The 19,447-nt window shown below is 41.8% G+C and overlaps 1 protein-coding gene across 2 annotated transcripts; it reads right to left on the reverse strand.

Annotated features, from left to right (window-relative positions):
• Nucleotides 1-93: 93 nt before the first annotated feature.
• On the reverse strand, nt 94-10,950 carry LOC139366454 (DnaJ (Hsp40) homolog, subfamily C, member 4). 2 transcript variants are annotated; one of them, XR_011626763.1, is made up of 9 exons: nt 10,824-10,935; nt 10,056-10,127; nt 9,766-9,900; nt 9,442-9,532; nt 7,747-7,919; nt 6,011-6,178; nt 3,248-3,334; nt 2,492-3,083; nt 97-892 (listed from the first exon to the last, which is right to left on the reverse strand). XR_011626763.1 is itself a non-coding variant. In XM_071103950.1 (8 exons), exons 3-8 carry the CDS (start codon nt 9,855-9,857, stop codon nt 2,984-2,986), a joined length of 711 nt encoding a protein of 236 aa, XP_070960051.1. In that variant the 5' UTR covers nt 9,858-9,900; nt 10,056-10,127; nt 10,824-10,950; the 3' UTR covers nt 94-2,983. The 2 variants fall into 2 exon arrangements, 1 of the variants encoding a protein (XP_070960051.1); XM_071103950.1 differs by having other exon boundaries at nt 94-3,083; nt 10,824-10,950.
• Nucleotides 10,951-19,447: the final 8,497 nt, after the last annotated feature.

Below are 19,447 nucleotides of genomic sequence, written 5' to 3' on the forward strand. Positions count from 1 at the left end.
TATTGTATTGCATTAAAATCCCTTTATCATTCATTCAAATCCTCCTCCAAGATCTCTCTGACTGACAGGACACACAAAACACCCCAAGCAATAACTGATCACCCCCAGTGAATTTATTTGAAAATAACAACACATTTGCCCCAACTACTTTAAGTCCCAGTTACAAAACCTCTGTCAGCAGCACAGACTACAGTGAACCCTGTCTTCCATCACTTTGTCTTTACATTGAAAGAAGAGTCTGTCAGTGTGGTGTGTTTGGGTTATGAGGGGGCACTCATACACCAGATGGGGGATGTGGGTATGCCAGGACCTGTTATCTCCTCTGTAGTTTCAGCTAAGGGCTTGCGAAACAACATGAGGCCAGAGAGTCATTAACACACTCTGCACCCCATGTTTTTCAGCACCCCTCACTCACTCTCAAACTTGACACGACACGCAATAGTGGAATCAGTGAAAAACAAACTCAAAAATAAACATTGGATGATTTGGGTTGAGACCAGAGGAACAGTGTTTATTTATCATTGAATGAATCTATAATGACACTGGGAAGAGTTAAATGCGGTCATAAAAAAATCACTCTGAAACACAATCTGTGACTAATAAGACACTGAAACAAGGCATTATGGTAAGTGTCAGTTGGCAGTCAACATAACAATAAATTAAATACAATATCCTCATCTCAGAGATTGAGGTTGCCCACACTGGCAATAAATCAAATATTTCCCTTTTATAATTAACATTCCTAAAATGTATTTGTCAACATCAGACAAGGGTACAATTGAATAACATTTTAGAAAGTCATAATATGACTTCATTTTCAAGTTTTTCTTGATTCCATGTCCTTTCAATAAAAAAATAGATTATACAGTGCATTCAGAAAGTATTCAGACCCCTTCCCCTTTTCAACATTTTGTTACATTACAGCCTTAATCTAAAATGTATTAAATAAAAAAAAAATCAATCTACAAATAACATGCCATAATGACAAAGTGAAAACAGGTGTTTAGAAATGTTTGCAAATGTATAAATTTAAAAAAGAAAGACCTTATTTACACAAGTATTCAGACCCTTTGCTATGAGACTCAAAATTGAACTCAGATGCATCCTGTTTCCATTGATCATCCTTGAGATGTTTTGACATGGATTCCACTTGTGGTAAATTCAATTGATTAGATATGATTTGGAAAGGCACACACACCTGCCTATATAAGGTCCCACAGTTGACAGTGCATGTCAGACAAAAACAAAGCCATGAGGTCGAAGGAATATTCCGTAGAGCTCAGAGACGGAATTATGTCGAGGCACAGATCATGTTGAAGGGTACCAAAACATTTCTGCAGCATTGAAGGTCCCAGAGAAGACTGCATCATTCTAAATTGGAAGAAGTTTGGGACCACCAAGACGGTTCCTAGACCTGGCCACCCGGCCAAACCGAGCAATCGGGGGAGAAGAGACTTGGTCAGGGAGGTGACCAACAACACAATGGTCAATCTGACAGAGCTCCAGAGTTCCTCTGTAGAGATGGGAGAAACTTCCAGAATGACAACTATCTCTGCAGCACTCCACCATTCAGGCCTTTATGGTAGAGTGACCAAAAGGTACTTAAAGGACTCTCAGACCATGAGAAACAAGATTCTCTGGTCTGATGAAACCAAGACTGAACTCTTTGGCCTGAATGCTAAGTGTCACGTCTGGAGAAATCCTGGCACCATCCCTACGGTGAAGCATGGTGGTGGCAGTATCATGCTGTGGGATGTTTTAAAGCGACTGGGAGACTGTTCGGGATTGAGGGAAAGATGAACAGAGCAAAGTACAGAGAGATCCTTGATGAAAACCTGCTCCAGAGAACTCAGGACCTCAGACTGGGGTGAAGGTTCACCTTCCAACAGGACAACGACCCTAAGCACACAGCCAAGACAACGCAGGAGTGGCTTCGGGACAAGTCTCTGAATGTCCTAGTGTGGCCCATACTTATATGTAAATGTGATATTTCAGTTTTTTGTTTTTTATAAATTTGCAAACATTTCTAAAAACTTGTTTATACTTTGTCATTATGGGGTATTGTGTGTAGATTGATGAGGGGGGAAAAATATTTAATCAATTTTAGAATAAGGCTGTAATGTAACAAAATGTGGAAAAAGTCAAGGGGTCTGAATACTTTCCGAATGCATTGTATCTGGGAAGTTTTCCCTCATCATATGACCAGGAAATGCTCTAGGCCCGAAATATTGCCTATAGGTATCATTGTCAGGAAAAACTCTTTATGACTGTATTTGGGTCCACCATGGGCCCAGTAGCGATGTCAAGAGTTCCATGATATCATTGACTCACAGAGGCACAATGACTGAATCCCATTGGTTCAAGGGAAGCTGTACACAGCACCCCCTATCCGTCATGAAGGGATTTTTACCTTTGATTTGTCTTCAGTACGCAACACTGTACTGGATCTCCAGTGTGCAAATTCCCACTGTCATATGAACCCCAATCAGACTTCCTCTGAACGGGCATGGGGGAAAACGGCATGTCACTGTGAACCAATTAGCAACTGGCTAACAGGAGTCTTGGTTCCATCCAACAGAGGAAGAGATGTGTTGCTAACGACCAGGTCCTACTGCTGTTAGTCTTCTGATTACGGACCAAACCTCCACAAACATTCTCCTTCTGAAGAAACCTAGAACGTCTGGGGTCGACTTTCTACTGTGACAAAGACATGTACCCCATATGTTGTTCCAGTTCCAGTTTCAACCAGGCATTACATACTGTTGTTAATACACATCTTCTTTTTTTTACTCCTCAGCTTAGTATCCGAGGTCCAAGCAAACATCAGCTGTGCACATCATCAACGTTTGCCCCAATGTTATTTTCTTTGAAAGCTAACTACTCCTAACACACTCAACCGTTCACTCCCCTCCATTCCTCTTCATTGGCCTTCCGCCAACTCAATCCACCTTGTTTTAAGGTGTACTCTTATTCTACGAAACTCCTACTTGTCCTCTCCACTGTTGCGAGTGATTTTGTATTTCTCCAGGAAGTCTGCATGTTTCTGTCTGAGAATCTCTGTCTGCTTCTTAAACCCGTTCACTCTGCAAATCAAAATGAAGAAATCAGGTCCAGTCTCAGGTATATCCTACAAACAAATCATATTAATACATACTCGATGCAAGGTTGATAATTACCACTACCGTAACTAGAACAGTGTAGTAACACATGTAATAAAGACTTATAACACGTTTGAATTCTCACACACCTTGCCCTTTCTTTGGACTCGTTGTAGATCTGTGTGATGACCCTGTCCTTTTCGTCCATGAAGTTGTTATGGACTGACTCCAACTTTCTGTGTGACCGGAAGACAGAGAGACCTGTCAGACAACAGACTTGCACACAGTGGAATATCGTTGCCAGTACAATTGGTATTTTGATTATTATTCATGTTTTATTATTCCGTACTAGTACAAATAGTCATACCAGGAAAAGTTGAATCTCTACAAACAATAAAAGTGCTTTCAAGTCATCGTGCCAAAACACAGATTACTAGATATATGACAGCACAACCTGGGCCTGAGCCAGGGGCACCTGTGCCTACAAAACAGACAGCTATCAGAGTCTACAGACCATTTAGTCTAGACTATGAATGAGTAAAAACATAGTAATAGCAGTAATAGTCAAATGACACATTTTGGCACATTACTCAGAAATGCATTTGAGTGACAGAAGTGTGATTCCTTTCCTTGAACATGACAGAAGTCCTTGCATTTCGTATTTAATTATGTGCTGAGTGTACATACAGTGGGGCAAAAAAGTATTTAGTCAGCCACCAATTGTGCAAGTTCTCCCACTTAAAAAGATGAGGCCTGTAATTTTCATCATAGGTACACTTCAACTATGACAGACAAAATGAGAGAAAAGAAATCCTGAAAATCACATTGTAGGATTTTTAATGAATTTATTTGCAAATTATGGTGGAAAATAAATATTTGGTCAATAACAAAAGTTTATCTCAATACTTTGTTATATACCATTTGTTGGCAATGACAGAGGTCAAACATTTTCTGTAAGTCTTCACAAGGTTTTCACACACTGTTGCTGGTATTTTGGCCCATTCCTCCATGCAGATCTCCTCTAGAGTAATGATGTTTTGGGGCTGTTGCTGGGCAATACGGACTTTCAGCTTCCTCCAAAGATTTTCTATGGGGTTGAGATCTGGAGACTGGCTAGGCCAGTCCAGGACCTTGAAATGCTTCTTACGAAGCCACTCCTTCGTTGCCCGGGCGGTGTGTTTGGGATCATTGTCATGCTGAAAGACCCAGCCATGTTTCATCTTCAATGCCCTTGCTGATGGAAGGAGGTTTTCACTCAAAATCTCACGATACATGGCCCCATTCATTCTTTCCTTTACACGGATCAGTCGTCCTGGTCCCTTTGCAGAAAAACAGCCCCAAAGCATGATGTTTCCACCCCCATGCTTCACAGTAGGTATGGTGTTCTTTGGATGCAACCAAGCATTCTTTGTCCTCCAAACACGACGAGTTGAGTTTTTACCAAAAAGTTATATTTTGGTTTCATCTGACCATATGACATTCTCCCAATCTTCTTCTGGATCATCCAAATGCTCTCTAGCAAACTTCAGACGGGCTTGGACATGTACTGGCTTAAGCAGGGGTACACGTCTGGCACTGCAGGATTTGAGTCTCTGGCGGCGTAGTGTGTTACTGATGGTAGGCTTTGTTACTTTGGTCCCAGCTAGCTGCAGGTCATTCACTAGTGTGGTTCTGGGATTTTTGCTCACCGTTCTTGTGATCATTTTGACTCCACGGGGTGAGATCTTGTGTGGAGCCCCAGATCGAGGGAGATTATCAGTGGTCTTGTATGTCTTCAATTTCCTAATAATTGCTCCCACAGTTGATTTCTTCAAACCAAGCTGCTTAACTATTGCAGATTCAGTCTTCCCAGCCTGGTGCAGGTCTACGATTTTGTTTCTGGTGTCCTTTAACAGCTCTTTGGTCTTGGCCATAGTGGAGTTTGGAGTGTGACTGTTTGAGGTTGTGGACAGGTGTCTTTTATACTGATAACAAGTTCAAACAGGTGCCATTAATACAGGTAACGAGTGTAGGACAGAGGAGCCTCTTAAAGAAGAAGTTACAGGTCTGTGAGAGCCAGAAATCTTGCTTGTTTGTAGGTGACCAAATACTTATTTTTCACCATAATTTGCAAATAAATTCATTAAAAATCCTACAATGTGATTTTCTGGATTTTTTTTCTCATTTTGTCTGTCATAGTTGAAGTGTACCTATGATGAAAATTACAGGCCTCGCTCATCTTTTTAAGTGGGAGAACTTGCACAATTGGTTGCTGACTAAATACTTTTTTGCCTCACTGTACATACATACAGTTTTAATGTCCAAGTATCAGTTTCACTCTGGTCTTTTCCCATATTACCTGAAGAGAACGTGAGCGCTGATGCTCAGTCCCATGATGTTACCTAAAGAGAACGTGAGCGCTGATGCTCAGGCCCATGATGTTACCTAAAGAGAACGTGAGCGCTGATGCTCAGTCCCATGATGTTACCTAAAGAGAACGTGAGAGCTGATGCTCAGTCCCATGATGAGAGAGAACGTGAGCGCTGATGCTCAGTCCCACGATGTTACCTAAAGAAGAGAACGTGAGCGCTGATGCTCAGTCCCATGATGTTACCTAAAGAAGAGAACGTGAGCGCTGATGCTCAGTCCCATGATGTTACCTAAAGAAGAGAACGTGAGCGCTGATGCTCAGTCCCATGATGTTACCTAAAGAAGAGAACGTGACCGCTGATGCTCAGTCCCATGATGTTACCTAAAGAGAACGTGAGCTCTGATGCTCAGTCCCATGATGTTACCTAAAGAAGAGAACGTGAGCGCTGATGCTCAGGCCCATGATGTTACCTAAAGAAGAGAACGTGAGCGCTGATGCTCAGTCCCATGATGTTACCTAAAGAAGAGAACGTGAGTGCTGATGCTCAGTCCCATGATGTTACCTAAAGAAGAGAACGTGAGCGCTGATGCTCAGGCCCATGATGAGCATGCAGTAGCTAACTATTCTAAAGTTCCTCTTCCTCTTCCTCTCCCACTCCTCAGCTGTGGTCTCCTGAGGCTGAGAGTGTTTGAACTGATCCCAGTAGCGCATACTCTCCTGAGCTTCCGCCCTGAGAGAGGTAGACAGAGAGAGAGAAAAGGGGAAAAACTCTTGAGATTTGTGTATGAACTCACACAGGGCTGTTTGTGCGTGTGCTATTGGTGTAGCGAAATGCATGTGTTCCTAGCTCCAACACTGCACTAATATCTAACAATACACACAAATCTAAAAAGTAAAAGAATGGAACTAAGAAATATTAGGTTGAGCAATTTCACAGTCCAGAGTATATATACAGTAAATCAAATCAAGTCAAAAGTTTGGACACACAATCTCATTCAACGTTTTTTCATTGTTTGTACTATTTTCTACATTGTAGAATAATAGTGAAGATGTAAAAACTATGAAATAACACATATGGAATCCTGTAGTAACCAGAAAAGTGTTAAACAAATCAAAATATATTTTATATATGAAATACTTCAAAGTAGCCACCCTTTGCCTTGATGACAGCTTTGCACACTCTTGGCATTCTCTCAACCATCTTCATGAGGTCTGAAATGCATTTCAATTAATAGGTGTACCTTGTTAAAAGTTAATTTCTGGAATTTCTTTCCTCCTTAATGCATTTGAGCCAATCAGTTGTGCTGTGACAAGGTAAGGGTGGTATACAGAAGATAGCATCTGTGAATGTATTGTAATGTTTTTAAAATTGTATAAACTGCCTTAATTTTGCTGGACCTCAGGAAGAGCAGCTGCTGCCTTGGCAGGACCTAATGGGGATCCATAATAAATACAAATACAGTATATACAGTGCCGTGAAAAGGTATTTGCACCCTTTCTAATTTTCTCTACTTTTGCATATTTTTGATACCGAATGTTATCAGATTTTCAACCAAAACCTAATTTAGATAAAGGGAACCTGAGTTTACAAATAAACAAAAGTGATACTTGTTTTATTTATTTACTTAACAAAGTTGTGCAACACCTGATTCCCCTGTGTGAAAAAGTAATTTCCCCCCCACCTTCAGCTGCAATGACTCCAACCAAATACTTCCCATAGTTGTTGATCAGTCTCTAACATCGCTGTGGAGGAATATTAGCCCACTCTTGCATGCAGAACTGCTTTAACTCAATGACATATGTGGGTTTTCAAGCATGAACTGCTCGTTTCAAGTCCTGCCACAAATTCTCAATTGGGATTAGGTCTGGACTTTGAATAGGCAATTCCAAAACTTCAAATGTGTTTATTTTTAGCAATTTTTATGTAGAATCATTGTATTGCTGCATGACCCAGCTGTCCTTCAGCTTCAGCTCACAGACAGATGGCCTGACATTCTGGCCTGACATTCTCCTGTAGAATTCTGATACAGAGCAGAATGTATGGTTCCTTCTATTAAGGCAAGTCGTCCAGGTCCTGAGGCAGGAAAGCATCTCCAAACCATCACACTACCACCAACACCATGCTTGACCATTTGTATGAGCTTCTTACTGTGGCATGCAGTGTTTGGTTTTCACCAGCCATAATGGGACACGTGTGTGTGTGTGTGTGTGTGTGTGTGTGTGTGTGTGTGTGTGTGTGTGTGTATATGCATGGGTTAGTTCCTGCTTGCTTGAGTGTGTGCACATTTGTTTATGTACCTGGGGTTGTATGTGGAGGTGGGTCTGAAGGCCTGTCCCCCGGTGTAAGGGTGCCGTTGCCGCAGGTCGTACTCTCTCCTGGACACCTCCTTACTCAGCACCCTGTAGGCCTCGTTCAGCTCCACAAACTGGCCATGCAGCCCCGGGTTAGACGGGTCACTGTCTGGGTGCATCTGGTAGAGAGACAGGGGGCAGTGAGGATTAGTGATGAAAAAGCAGTAGATACCATCACACTGTTGAATGGTCCCGCTGTTTCAATCGGTGCTAAATGGATTTGTGTACACTACATTTGAGCAGTCAGGATGAGGATTTGGACAAACCAGGGTTACTACTGTACATGCATACATACAGATAGATATAAACTTACTGTGTAGCTACAAACTGCAGAAAACTCATGTACTGACATAATACAACACACACACACAATACAAATATGTACTGGTAAATATACTGTACATCCTTGTTAACATAGAGATCCTCACAACACCAAAACAAACAGTACAACAGTGAGCTCCAAAAGTATTGGGACAGTGACACATTTGTTGTTTTGGCTCTGTACTCCAGCACTTTGGATTTGAAATGATACGTGAGTATGAGACCGTCAGCTGTAATTTGAGGGTATTTTCATCCATATCGGGTGAACCGTTTAGAAATTACAGCACTTTTTATACATAGTCCCTCCCCATATTAGGGGGCCAAAAGTATTGGGAAAAGTATATGTTTATTAAAGTAATCAAAAGTTTAGTATTTGGTCCCATATTCCTAGCGCGCAATGATTACATCTCGCTTGTGACTATCATTTTGTAAGAACAGAATGTCTCTTCTACATTAATGTGGATGTTACCATGATTACAGGCAGTCTTGAATGAATCGTGAATAATGATTAGTGAGAAAGTTAGACGCACAAATATCATAACACCCCCAAAAAATGCTAACATCCCCTGTTATTGTAATGGTGAGAGGTTAGCATGTCTTGGGGGTATGATATTTGTGTGTCTAACTTTCTCACTCATCATTATTCATGATTCATTCAGGATTATCCATAATCATGGTAGCAGCCACATTAAAATAGTGTTTAGAAACATATTCTATTCCTATTTACATAAAAGTGACTCCAAAATGACAATACATTATTTACCATTAATTTCGATTGGGCACAAAATGATCTGAAACACAACCAAAACAAACAGCAATAGCATCCAACAAGTTTGTAGAGTCACAAACTTGATGTAATCATGTGCTTGGAATATGGGACCAAATACTAAATTTGACAACTTTAAAAGACATAAGTGAATTTGTCCCAATATTTTTGGGCCCCTAAAATGGGGTTACTATGTACAATACATGCTGTAATTTCTAAAAGGTTCAACCAATATGGATGAAAATGCACATTAACCTCATAGTCACAATTCAAAGTGTTGGAGTACAGTGCCAAAACAAAACGTGTCACTGTCCCAATACTTTTGGAGCTCACTGTATATTTATTCATGAACACAGTGGGAATGTGATGTTGGAAGATAGAAAAATACTGTGGAAGAGTGCACTCGTGTGGTCGGAGAGAGAAGCTGCAATTCCTTTTAAACCATAATTGCATGCAACAATAAACCCTAAATATGTGCTGCTTAAACCATGTGCCTTTTATGAATTTATTAAGTATTTAAAGCTTTTAGTTGATAGGTTAGGAGATTGTCGTACCTTTTTTGATTTATCGAAAAATGCATTCTTGATTTGCTCCAGTGTGGCATCAGGTTTTACACCAAGAAGGTCGTAGTGGTTAAATGCCGCTCTGCAAGGAGACACAATGAATGCTAATTATACAGGATAACAACACACAGTACTGGGACCACATACAGTACAGTATTGGGACCTTGGACTCAACAATGCCTAACAGACCACAATCATCAGCCTACCAGTGTAAGTACAGTGTAACTAGACAAGTGTCAAATGCACACAAACACACTACCATGCACATTGTATAGCTGTGCACAAAGGTAAATACTGTAGAGGGAGAGAGCATACCTGTGCACAGAGCTCTGAAAGAGCAGGCGCAGTCCGCTCTTGCAGCACCATAGACAGCTCTGACAAAGACGCAGCTGGGCCTCCAACTGCATGGTGGGAAGTATTGTTGCCTATAGAGTTTACAAAACAAATGACCTACGGAGGAGAAAAGACGTAGGACAATATCAGTAGTGGCAAGTATAAAAACTATATCTAGGGATGAGTTATCAATCACATGCCTATTACATCAAAGACAGTTACAAATACTTTCCCCATATAATGTGATAATAGGGTGCCGTTGTCACATATACCGTTCAGTCAGTAGGATGTCATTGAAAAGATAGTGGTCAGCAACAGGACAAAGAGGAAAGTCCACTCAGTCACTGCAACACAACAAGAGCAAAGAGGGCGTCATATATTTTGCAGGCTTTGAGCATAGTCAACATAGCTAGTCTTTTTTTTACTTGATAAATATAGTCAACAGAGCTAGTCTTTTTTTTACTTGATAAATATAGTCAACATAGCTAGTCTTTTTTTAACTTGATAAATATAGTCAACATAGCTAGTCCCTTGAATCTTGGCCAATTTAAAATTAGAAGAGTTTGAAGACACTGTAGTCACAGCATGAATACAACAACAGTTCAGTCATTATCTACAGTAATTCACAGCAAGTTACACGTTGTCCTCCTGTCCCTTGCAAATCAACTAACTAGTTATTCAATTGATTATGTTTTGAACATTTGTTAGCTGTCCTGGCTAGTTAACGTTAGCTAGTGTGGAGAAGCATTAAACAAACTTGATAGTATCTGTAGTTATACACTTGTGGACATAACTGGCTACCCAGTTAACTTACTTTATGCATATATATTTAGTTATTATCGGTCGAAATTGTACAGTCAACACACAGTGTACTCTATTTAGCATTGCTAGCTAGCTAACTAGATATAATTTAGCCAGTAGTAGCTAACGTTAGCTAGCTAAATCAACTAAAGAGACTGTTGACCTATGATTTCATGTGGCAAAAACACACTAGTATTTTAACAAAAGACAGAATCAAGGGTAAAGAAGCACAGACGTACCAAAAAACGGCATTTTCTTCGTTTCATAACAAAAAAAATAATGGGAACGGGTTGTTACATAAGTGTCTTTTACAGAGTGCAGTGCTGCTGTCTGCAACATTGTTGTCTGGGTAGGGTAGTTTTCAATAAGGGACGCTGTAGCAAAAATGTTTTACAACGGAAAACACATGTGTTCCTATTTGACAAATTCAGGACGATAGTACCCAGTTTCATTCCCTTTCTAAACGTTTTTTCCATACTGAGCACGACCATACGCCACTAAACGTTTTTTATTTTGAAGGTTAACCCTTTCATGCCTTTCCATTCTCTTCAAGAGATGCATCAAGTGGATTGTTTTTCTTGCTAACAGCAATTATCTACATTAAATCAAAAGTCTTTTCAATAAGGTATTGGGGAAACGTGTTGTTCAGTACAAACTGTTCCGCAACGTAGTAAATGTTCAAGCGAACTGAACACAACTCTGCTGTGAGAGTGGGCGAGGCGGACCTGATTGTTATGACCCTCTATCCCCAAAACCACTTCCTGGATTTACTTTTGTTTAAACTTGAGACCACACACTTGTGTCTCTCACCGACTGTTTTTGAACATGTTTATGACTTTACCAAACGCTCAAGGCTTTAGTTCAGTCAGCGCCGACTCCAGAAATTGTAACGAAACATGTTCGTTATTCAGGCTTGACTTTACTTGTTTATGCTAGAGCGGTGGAGGGAACCGTATGTGGTAAGCATCTTTATAACTAGATCTATTTTTGTGTACGTTACCTTGTCAGGACAAGGTGTTGTTTATTTCAAACAGTTACACGAATATTGGCGAGAAACTGATTTAACATCTCCATAGAGGAACTCTGGAGCTCTGTCAGAGTGACCATCGGGTTCTTGGTCACTTCCCTGAACAAGACCCTTCTCCCCCGATCGATCAGTTTGGCTGAGAGGCCAGCTCTAGGAAGAGTCTTGGTGTTTCCAAAATTCTTACATTTAAGAATGATCGAGGCCACTTTGTTCTTCGGGACCTTCAAAGCTGCAGTTGTTTTTTTGGTACCCTTCCCCAGATCTTTGCCTCACACAATCCTGTCCCAGAGCTCCACGGACAATTCCTTCGACCTCATGGCTTGGTTTTTGATCTGACATGCACTGTCAACTGTGGGACCTTACAGTGTCTTGCGAAAGTATTCGGCCCCCTTGAACTTTGCGACCTTTTGCCACATTTCAGGCTTCAAACATAAAAGATATAAAACTGTATTTTTTTTGTGAAGAATCAACAACAAGTGGGACACAATCATGAAGTGGAACGACATTTGTTGGATATTTCAAACTTTTTTAACAAATCAAAAACTGAAAAATTGGGCGTGCAAAATTATCCAGCCCCTTTACTTTCAGTGCAGCAATCTCTCTCCAGAAGTTCAGTGAGGATCTCTGAATGATCCAATGTTGACCTAAATTACTAATGATGATAAATACAATCCACCTGTGTGTAATCAAGTCTCCGTATAAATGCACCTGCACTGTGATAGTCTCAGAGGTCCGTTAAAAGCGCAGAGAGCATCATGAAGAACAAGGAACACACCAGGCAGGTCCGAGATACTGTTGTGAAGAAGTTTAAAGCCGGATTTGGATACAAAAAGATTTCACAAGCTTTAAACATCCCAAGGAGCACTGTGCAAGCGATAATATTGAAATGGAAGGAGTATCAGACCACTGCAAATCTACCAAGACCTGGCCGTCCCTCTAAACTTTCAGCTCATACAAGGAGAAGACTGATCAGAGATGCAGCCAAGAGGCCCATGATCACTCTGGATGAACTGCAGAGATCTACAGCTGAGGTGGGAGACTCTGTCCATAGGACAACAATCAGTCGTATATTGCACAAATCTGGCCTTTATGGAAGAGTGGCAAGAAGAAAGCCATTTCTTAAAGATATCCATAAAAAGTGTCGTTTAAAGTTTTCCACAAGCCACCTGGGAGACACACCAAACATGTGGAAGAAGGTGCTCTGGTCAGATGAAACCAAAATTGAACTTTTTGGCAACAATGCAAAACGTTATGTTTGGCGTAAAAGCAACACAGCTCATCACCCTGAACACACCATCCCCACTGTCAAACATGGTGGTTTCAGCATCATGGTTTGGGCCTGCTTTTCTTCAGCAGGGACAGGGAAGATGGTTAAAATTGATGGGAAGATGGATGGAGCCAAATACAGGACCATTCTGGAAGAAAACCTGATGGAGTCTGCAAAAGACCTGAGACTGGGACGGAGATTTGTCTTCCAACAAGACAATGATCCAAAACATAAAGCAAAATCTACAATGGAATGGTTCAAAAATAAACATATTCAGGTGTTAGAATGGCCAAGTCAAAGTCCAGACCTGAATCCAATCAAGAAACTGTGGAAAGAACTGAAAACTGCTGTTCACAAATGCTCTCCATCCAACCTCACTGAGCTCGAGCTGTTTTGCAAGGAGGAATGGGAAAAAATGTCAGTCTCTCGATGTGCAAAACTGATAGAGACATACCCCAAGCGACTTACAGCTGTAATCGCAGCAAAAGGTGGCGCTACAAAGTATTAACTTAAGGGGGCTGAATAATTTTGCACGCCCAATTTTTCAGTTTTTGATTTGTTAAAAAAGTTTGAAATATCCAATAAATGTCGTTCCACTTCATGATTGTGTCCCACTTGTTGTTGATTCTACACAAAAAAATACAGTTTTATATCTTTATGTTTGAAGCCTGAAATGTGGCAAAAGGTCGCAAAGTTCAAGGGGGCCGAATACTTTCGCAAGGCACTGTATATAGACAGGTGTGTGCCTTTCCAAATGTCATGTCCAAGCAATTTAATTTACCACAGGTGGACTCCAATCAAGTTGTAGAAACATCTCAAGGATGATCAATGGAAACAGGATGTACCTGAGCTCAATTTCAAGTCTCATGGCAAAGGGTCTGAATACTCACATTGTAGATTGATGAAGAACATTTTTAATGTAATCCATTTTAGAATGAGCCTGTAACTTATCAACATGTGGAAAAAGTCAAGGGGTCTGAATACTTTCTGAATGCACTGTATGTGAAATCTAATGGAACTGAGAGTCATGACTGCCTGTGAAGGGCTACTACCAAGCCAGTTTACTAGCTATTCAGTTTAAAGCAGCTCCTTAGCCACAGTTTTCTCCCAATATTGGACTCTTGTAATTTCGGGAAAATTTTATAAACCGATTCAGCCCGAAAATTAATTAAAATACTTTTCCTGCATGGGACACACTGTTTCCACAACACTTTGAAAAGTGATTTTTGTAGCAGGTTGGGAGAGCATTTTCGCTAACCATTTTCCTAACATTAGCCTCCTAACCTGCTATGAAAAAGTCACTTCGGAATCGGAGTGCCATGAAAAGCATCACATTTCAGTCAGTCAACGTCGGTACTCCCGCAACTTTGGTTGAAGGATCTACAATCATGCCTGACGAGCCCGATGAAATCAGTGCCTCGCTGGAAGAACCAAACTCTCCCAGTCCAGAAGATGGCGTCCCACCCCTTCAGATGGTACTTCACCGGAATCCCGTTGTTTGCTACAACCAATAGTGTGCATGCGCAGTATCACCCTGGATCATGCAAACAGTAATGTCAGGGTACAGGCTACAATTTGTTGTGAGTCCCCCACACTTTTGCGGCTTCATCACATCTACAGTTCCCGAGGCCTCAGTGCTCGTTTTGAGGGAGGAAATATCCTCCTGTTTCCAGAAGCAAGCAAGTGGTTGCTATGTCAAAGATCCAGGACTGCTGGTACAGCTGATATTCCTGGTTACAAAAAGGGACGGGACTTTGCGTCCCATTCTAGGCCTACAAGCACCTCGGAGTCTACAATTTCAGAATGCTATTACAGCGATTGGCGGGTGGAGGGGGAGTCGAGGGGAAAGCAGTGTTGCACACAACCATGCTACTGTCCCGTATTTAGTCTCTAGGCTTCATAAGAAACCAGAAAAAAAGCTGCCTGACTCCATCTCAGCGCATTCCGTTTCTGAGTCTTTAGCTAGACTCACTCGCTTATCACACTTTTCTATCCCCACGGAGGGTGGGGTTTGCTGTACAATGGTAACTCGATTCAGGGGGTAGGGACACTGATGTCAATTACCCCGAGTATCTGGCACTCAGGCACTTCCCCCTGTTTTTGTCAGGCTGGCTTGTGCTGGTCAGAACCGAAAATATGTCAGTGGTGGCGTGCATCAACCTCCTTTTTTTGTACAATTTTATTTGAGTTTTCTTAAAAAACATACTTAAACAAAGACAATAGACAACTTAACATTTACGTAAATTAATTTCTACAAACATTGATGACATCACACTTGCTCAGATCAAATCAAATCAAATGTTGTGCTGAATACAACAGGTGTAGTAGACCTTACAGTGAAATGCTTACTTATGAGCCCCTAACCAAATGTGCAGTTTATTTTTAAAAATACGGATAAGAATAAGAGATAAAAGTAACAAGTAATCAAAGAGCAGCAGTAAAAAATAACAATATATACAGTATATACAGTACAGAGTCAATGTTACTGTTGTTTTATTTCTTTACTTAATAACACACACAGCTTTTTTTCCACACCATTGGTAAGTTGCTGTAAGTAAGCATTTCAGCATTTGTATTAGGCGCACATGACAAATTAACTTTGATTGGATTTGATTTGATTTGTTTAGAAGCCTCTTGGACCTAGACTTGGCGCTCCGGTACCGCTTGCCGTGCGGTAGCAGAGAGAACAGTCTATGACTAGGGTGGCTGGAGTCTTTGACAATTTTTAGGGCCTTCCTCTGACACAGCCTGGTATAGAGGTCCTGGATGGCAGGAAGCTTGGCCCCAGTCATGTACTGGACCGTTCGCACTACCCTCTGCAGTGCCTTGCCGTCGGAGGCCGAGCAGTTGCCATAACAGGCAGTGATGCAACCAGTCAGGATGCTCTCCATGGTGCAGCTGTAGAACCTTTTGAGGATCTGAGGACCCAAATCTTTTCAATCTCCTGAGGGAGAATAGGTTTTGTTGTGCCCACTTCACGACTGTCTTGGTGTGCTTGAACCATGTTAGTTTGTTGGTGATGTGGACACCAAGGAACTAGAAGCTCTCAACCTGCTCCACTGCAGCCCTGTCGATGAGAATGGGGATGCACTCGGTCCTCTTTTTCCTGTAGTTCACAATCATCTCCTTTGTCTTGATCACGTTGAGGGAGAGGTTGTTGTCTTGGCACCACACGGCCAGGTCTCTGACCTCTTCCCTATAGGCCGTCTCGTTGTTGTCGGTGATCAGGCTTACTGCTGTTGTATCATCGGCAAACTTAATGATGGTGTTGGAGTCGTGCCTGGCCGTGCAGTCATGAGTGAACAGGGAGTACAGGAGAGGGCTGAGCACGCACCACTGAAGGGCCCCTGTGTTGAGGATCAGTGTGGCGGATGTGTTGTTACCTACCCTCACCACCTGGGTCCAGGATCCAGTTGTAGATGGAGGTGTTTAGTCCCAGGGTCCTTAGCTTACTGATGAGTTTTAAGGGCACTATGGTGTTGAACGCTGAGCTGTAGTCAACGAATAGCATTCTCACATAGGTGTTCCTTTTCTCCAGGTGGGAAACGGCAGTGTGGAGTGCAATAGAGATTGCATCATCTGTGGATCTGTTGGGGCGGTATGCAAATTGGAGTAGGTCTAGGGTTTCTGAGATGATGGTGTTGATGTGAGCCATGACCAACCTTTCAAAGCACTTCATGGCTACAGTCATGAGTGCTACGGGTCGGTTGTCATTTAGGCAGGTTACCTTAGGGTTCTTGGGCACAGGTACTATGGTGGTCTGCTTAAAGCACATATGTCAGAGTCAAGGCCCGCGTGCCACATCCGGCCCGCAAGAAGGTTTTTTACGGCCCCTGGGATGATCTTGATTTATTATTAGAACCGGCCCGCAGCAAGCCGGCAGCCCGCAGATCTTTTACACGCACCAATACTACATTTCCCACAATGCAAAGGTGACGCACCGAGCAGTAGGCTGCTTCATTTCAATATTTATTGGCACAGCAGTCGTCAGCATCACAGTAAAATTAACTTTCAGATACCCATCAAAAATGGCAAAACGGAAGGTGGATACTGAGAACCGGGGGTTTCAAACAAGGTGGGAGTCGGAGTATATGTTCACGAAGGTAGCTGGAAAACCTGTGTGTCTTCTGTGTGGAGAAAGTGTGGCGGTACTGAAAGAGTATAATCTGAGACGACATTATGAAACGAAACACGCGGACAAAAACAAGAATATGGACATGGAACAAAGGCTACAAAAGGCAGAGGAATTAAAACGAGGCCTCAAATCTCGACAGGCTCTGTTCAAAAAAGCCAAATCACAAGGCCAGGCTGCTGTCAAGGCCAGTTTTATTTTGGCAGAAGAGATCGCTAAATCAGCCCGGCCATTTACGGAGGGGGATTTCATCAAAAACTGCATGATTAAAGTTTGTGACGAAGTTTGCCCAGAAAAAAGGCAACTCTTTTTAAATGTGAGTCTGAGCAGAAACACCATTGCCGAGAGAGTAGACCAGTTGTCCATCAATCTAAAAGAGCAGCTTGTGAAAAAGGGAAAAGATTTTATTGCATATTCCTTGGCTGTGGATGAGAGCACCGACATTTCTGACATTGCCCAGTTGTCAATTTTCATCCGCGGAGTGGACTCCAACCTAAGCGTGACAGAGGAGTTTTTGGCTTTACGTCCTATGCATGGCACAACTACGGGGCATGATTTGTATGAAGAGGTGTCAAGATGTGTAAATGAGATGGAGCTGCCTTGGGAAAAACTCGTGGGTTTGACAACCGACGGAGCACCTGCGATGTGTGGACACAGGAGCGGACTGGTGGCGAAGATACGGGAAAAGATGCAAGAGGAAAACGCGACAGGTGAGCTGACAGCTTATCATTGTATCATACACCAGGAAGCGTTGTGCGGTAAAGCCTTGAAAATGGAGCATGTAATGAGCATCATCACGCGCACAGTTAACTTTATCAGAGCCAAAGGTTTGAATCACCGCCAGTTCAAGGCATTTCTGACGGAGTTAGAAACGGAGCATGGTGATTTGCCTTATCACACAGAGGTGCGATGGCTAAGCCAGGGAAAGGTGCTTCAAAGATGTTTCGAGCTTCGTGAGGAGATTTGTCTGTTCTTGGACAGCAAAGGGAAAGACACAACACAACTCCGAGACGAAATGTTTCTGTGTGAAATGGCTTTTCTGTGTGACATTACGAGTCATCTGAATGCAATAAACTTGCAGCTGCAGGGTCGGGATCGTGTCATCTCTGATATGTACAGTACAGTGAAGGCATTTAAAACCAAACTGACTCTGTGGGAGACGCAGATGCGGAAAGAAAATTTGAGCCACTTTCCCAGCTGCCAGACCATGAAAGAGAAGCTCTCTACCAGTGCGTTCCCGAGCACACAGTTGGCTGATAAAATAGGTATGCTTGCCGCTGACTTTCGACGCCGATTTGCTGACTTTGAAGCACAAAAAAGCAGGTTGGAACTGCTCGGTAACCCATTTGCTGTTGACGTGGAAAGCTCACCACCAAACCTCCAAATGGAGTTGATTGACCTCCAATGCAATGATGCACTGAGGGCAAAATATGCGGCAGTGGGTGCTGCGGAGTTCGCCCGTTTCCTCCCCGGCACAATGCCCCAGCTGCGCATCCAGGCTGCTCAAACGTTGTCTATGTTTGGCAGCACATACCTGTGTGAACAACTGTTTTCTTTGATGAACCTGAACAAAACATCACACAGAAGTCGACTTACTGCTGAACACCTCCACTCAATTCTGAGGATTTCTTCAGCTCAGAGCCTTACCCCGAACATTGATGAACTTGTGGAAAAGATGGGACACCACCAAGTATCACCCTCAACCTCAAACAAGTGAACATTACTGTGCAATCACATATTTAGAGTTTTTACTCAGTTCAAGTTTAAAAGTTAAAATTTAATATTTGTTTTCACTGCATGTTACTTCTCCTTAAACAAAGTGTTGTTTTTGATTAATAGATTTTTGCACTTTATTTTTTTGTATTTCAATCCAATTATATTTTAAAAATATTTCAGTTGAGTGGATGATAGAAAATTGCTATTATTGTTTTTTCTTTGAAGTAAATTTAGCCCACTTTTGCTAAAATAGAAAATATAGTCTACTGATGGTGCCTTGAATACCGGTTTCTTTCATTTAATGTTCATGTTATGGGGATATTTATATAAAGGAAATTTGTCTTTTGTGTCTGTTGAAAATTAAAGATTACTGACAGAGCCATAAGAAAATATTGCTTTATTTATCTGATCATATTGTAATATATTTGTTAGGTTTTCAGTAGGTTCAATTAGGTTCACTAGACTATATGCGTCATTTAAAAATTTTTCAATGAACATTCGAACAGTCCGGCCCTCGTCTTGTAGCTGATTTTTTTATTTGGCCCTCCGTCCATTTGACTTTGACACCCCTGGCTTAAAGCATGTTGGTAGTACAGACTCGGACAGGGAGATGTTGAAAATGTCAGTGAAGACACTTGCTAGTTTGCCTGTTTGGTGGTTTGTCGGAGGGCATAGCGGGATTTCTTATAAGCTTCCTTGAAAGCAGCAGCCCTAGCCTTTA

Source organism: Oncorhynchus clarkii, chromosome 14 (genome assembly GCF_045791955.1).
Source record: "Oncorhynchus clarkii lewisi isolate Uvic-CL-2024 chromosome 14, UVic_Ocla_1.0, whole genome shotgun sequence".
NCBI classification, from domain to species: Eukaryota; Metazoa; Chordata; class Actinopteri; order Salmoniformes; family Salmonidae; genus Oncorhynchus; species Oncorhynchus clarkii.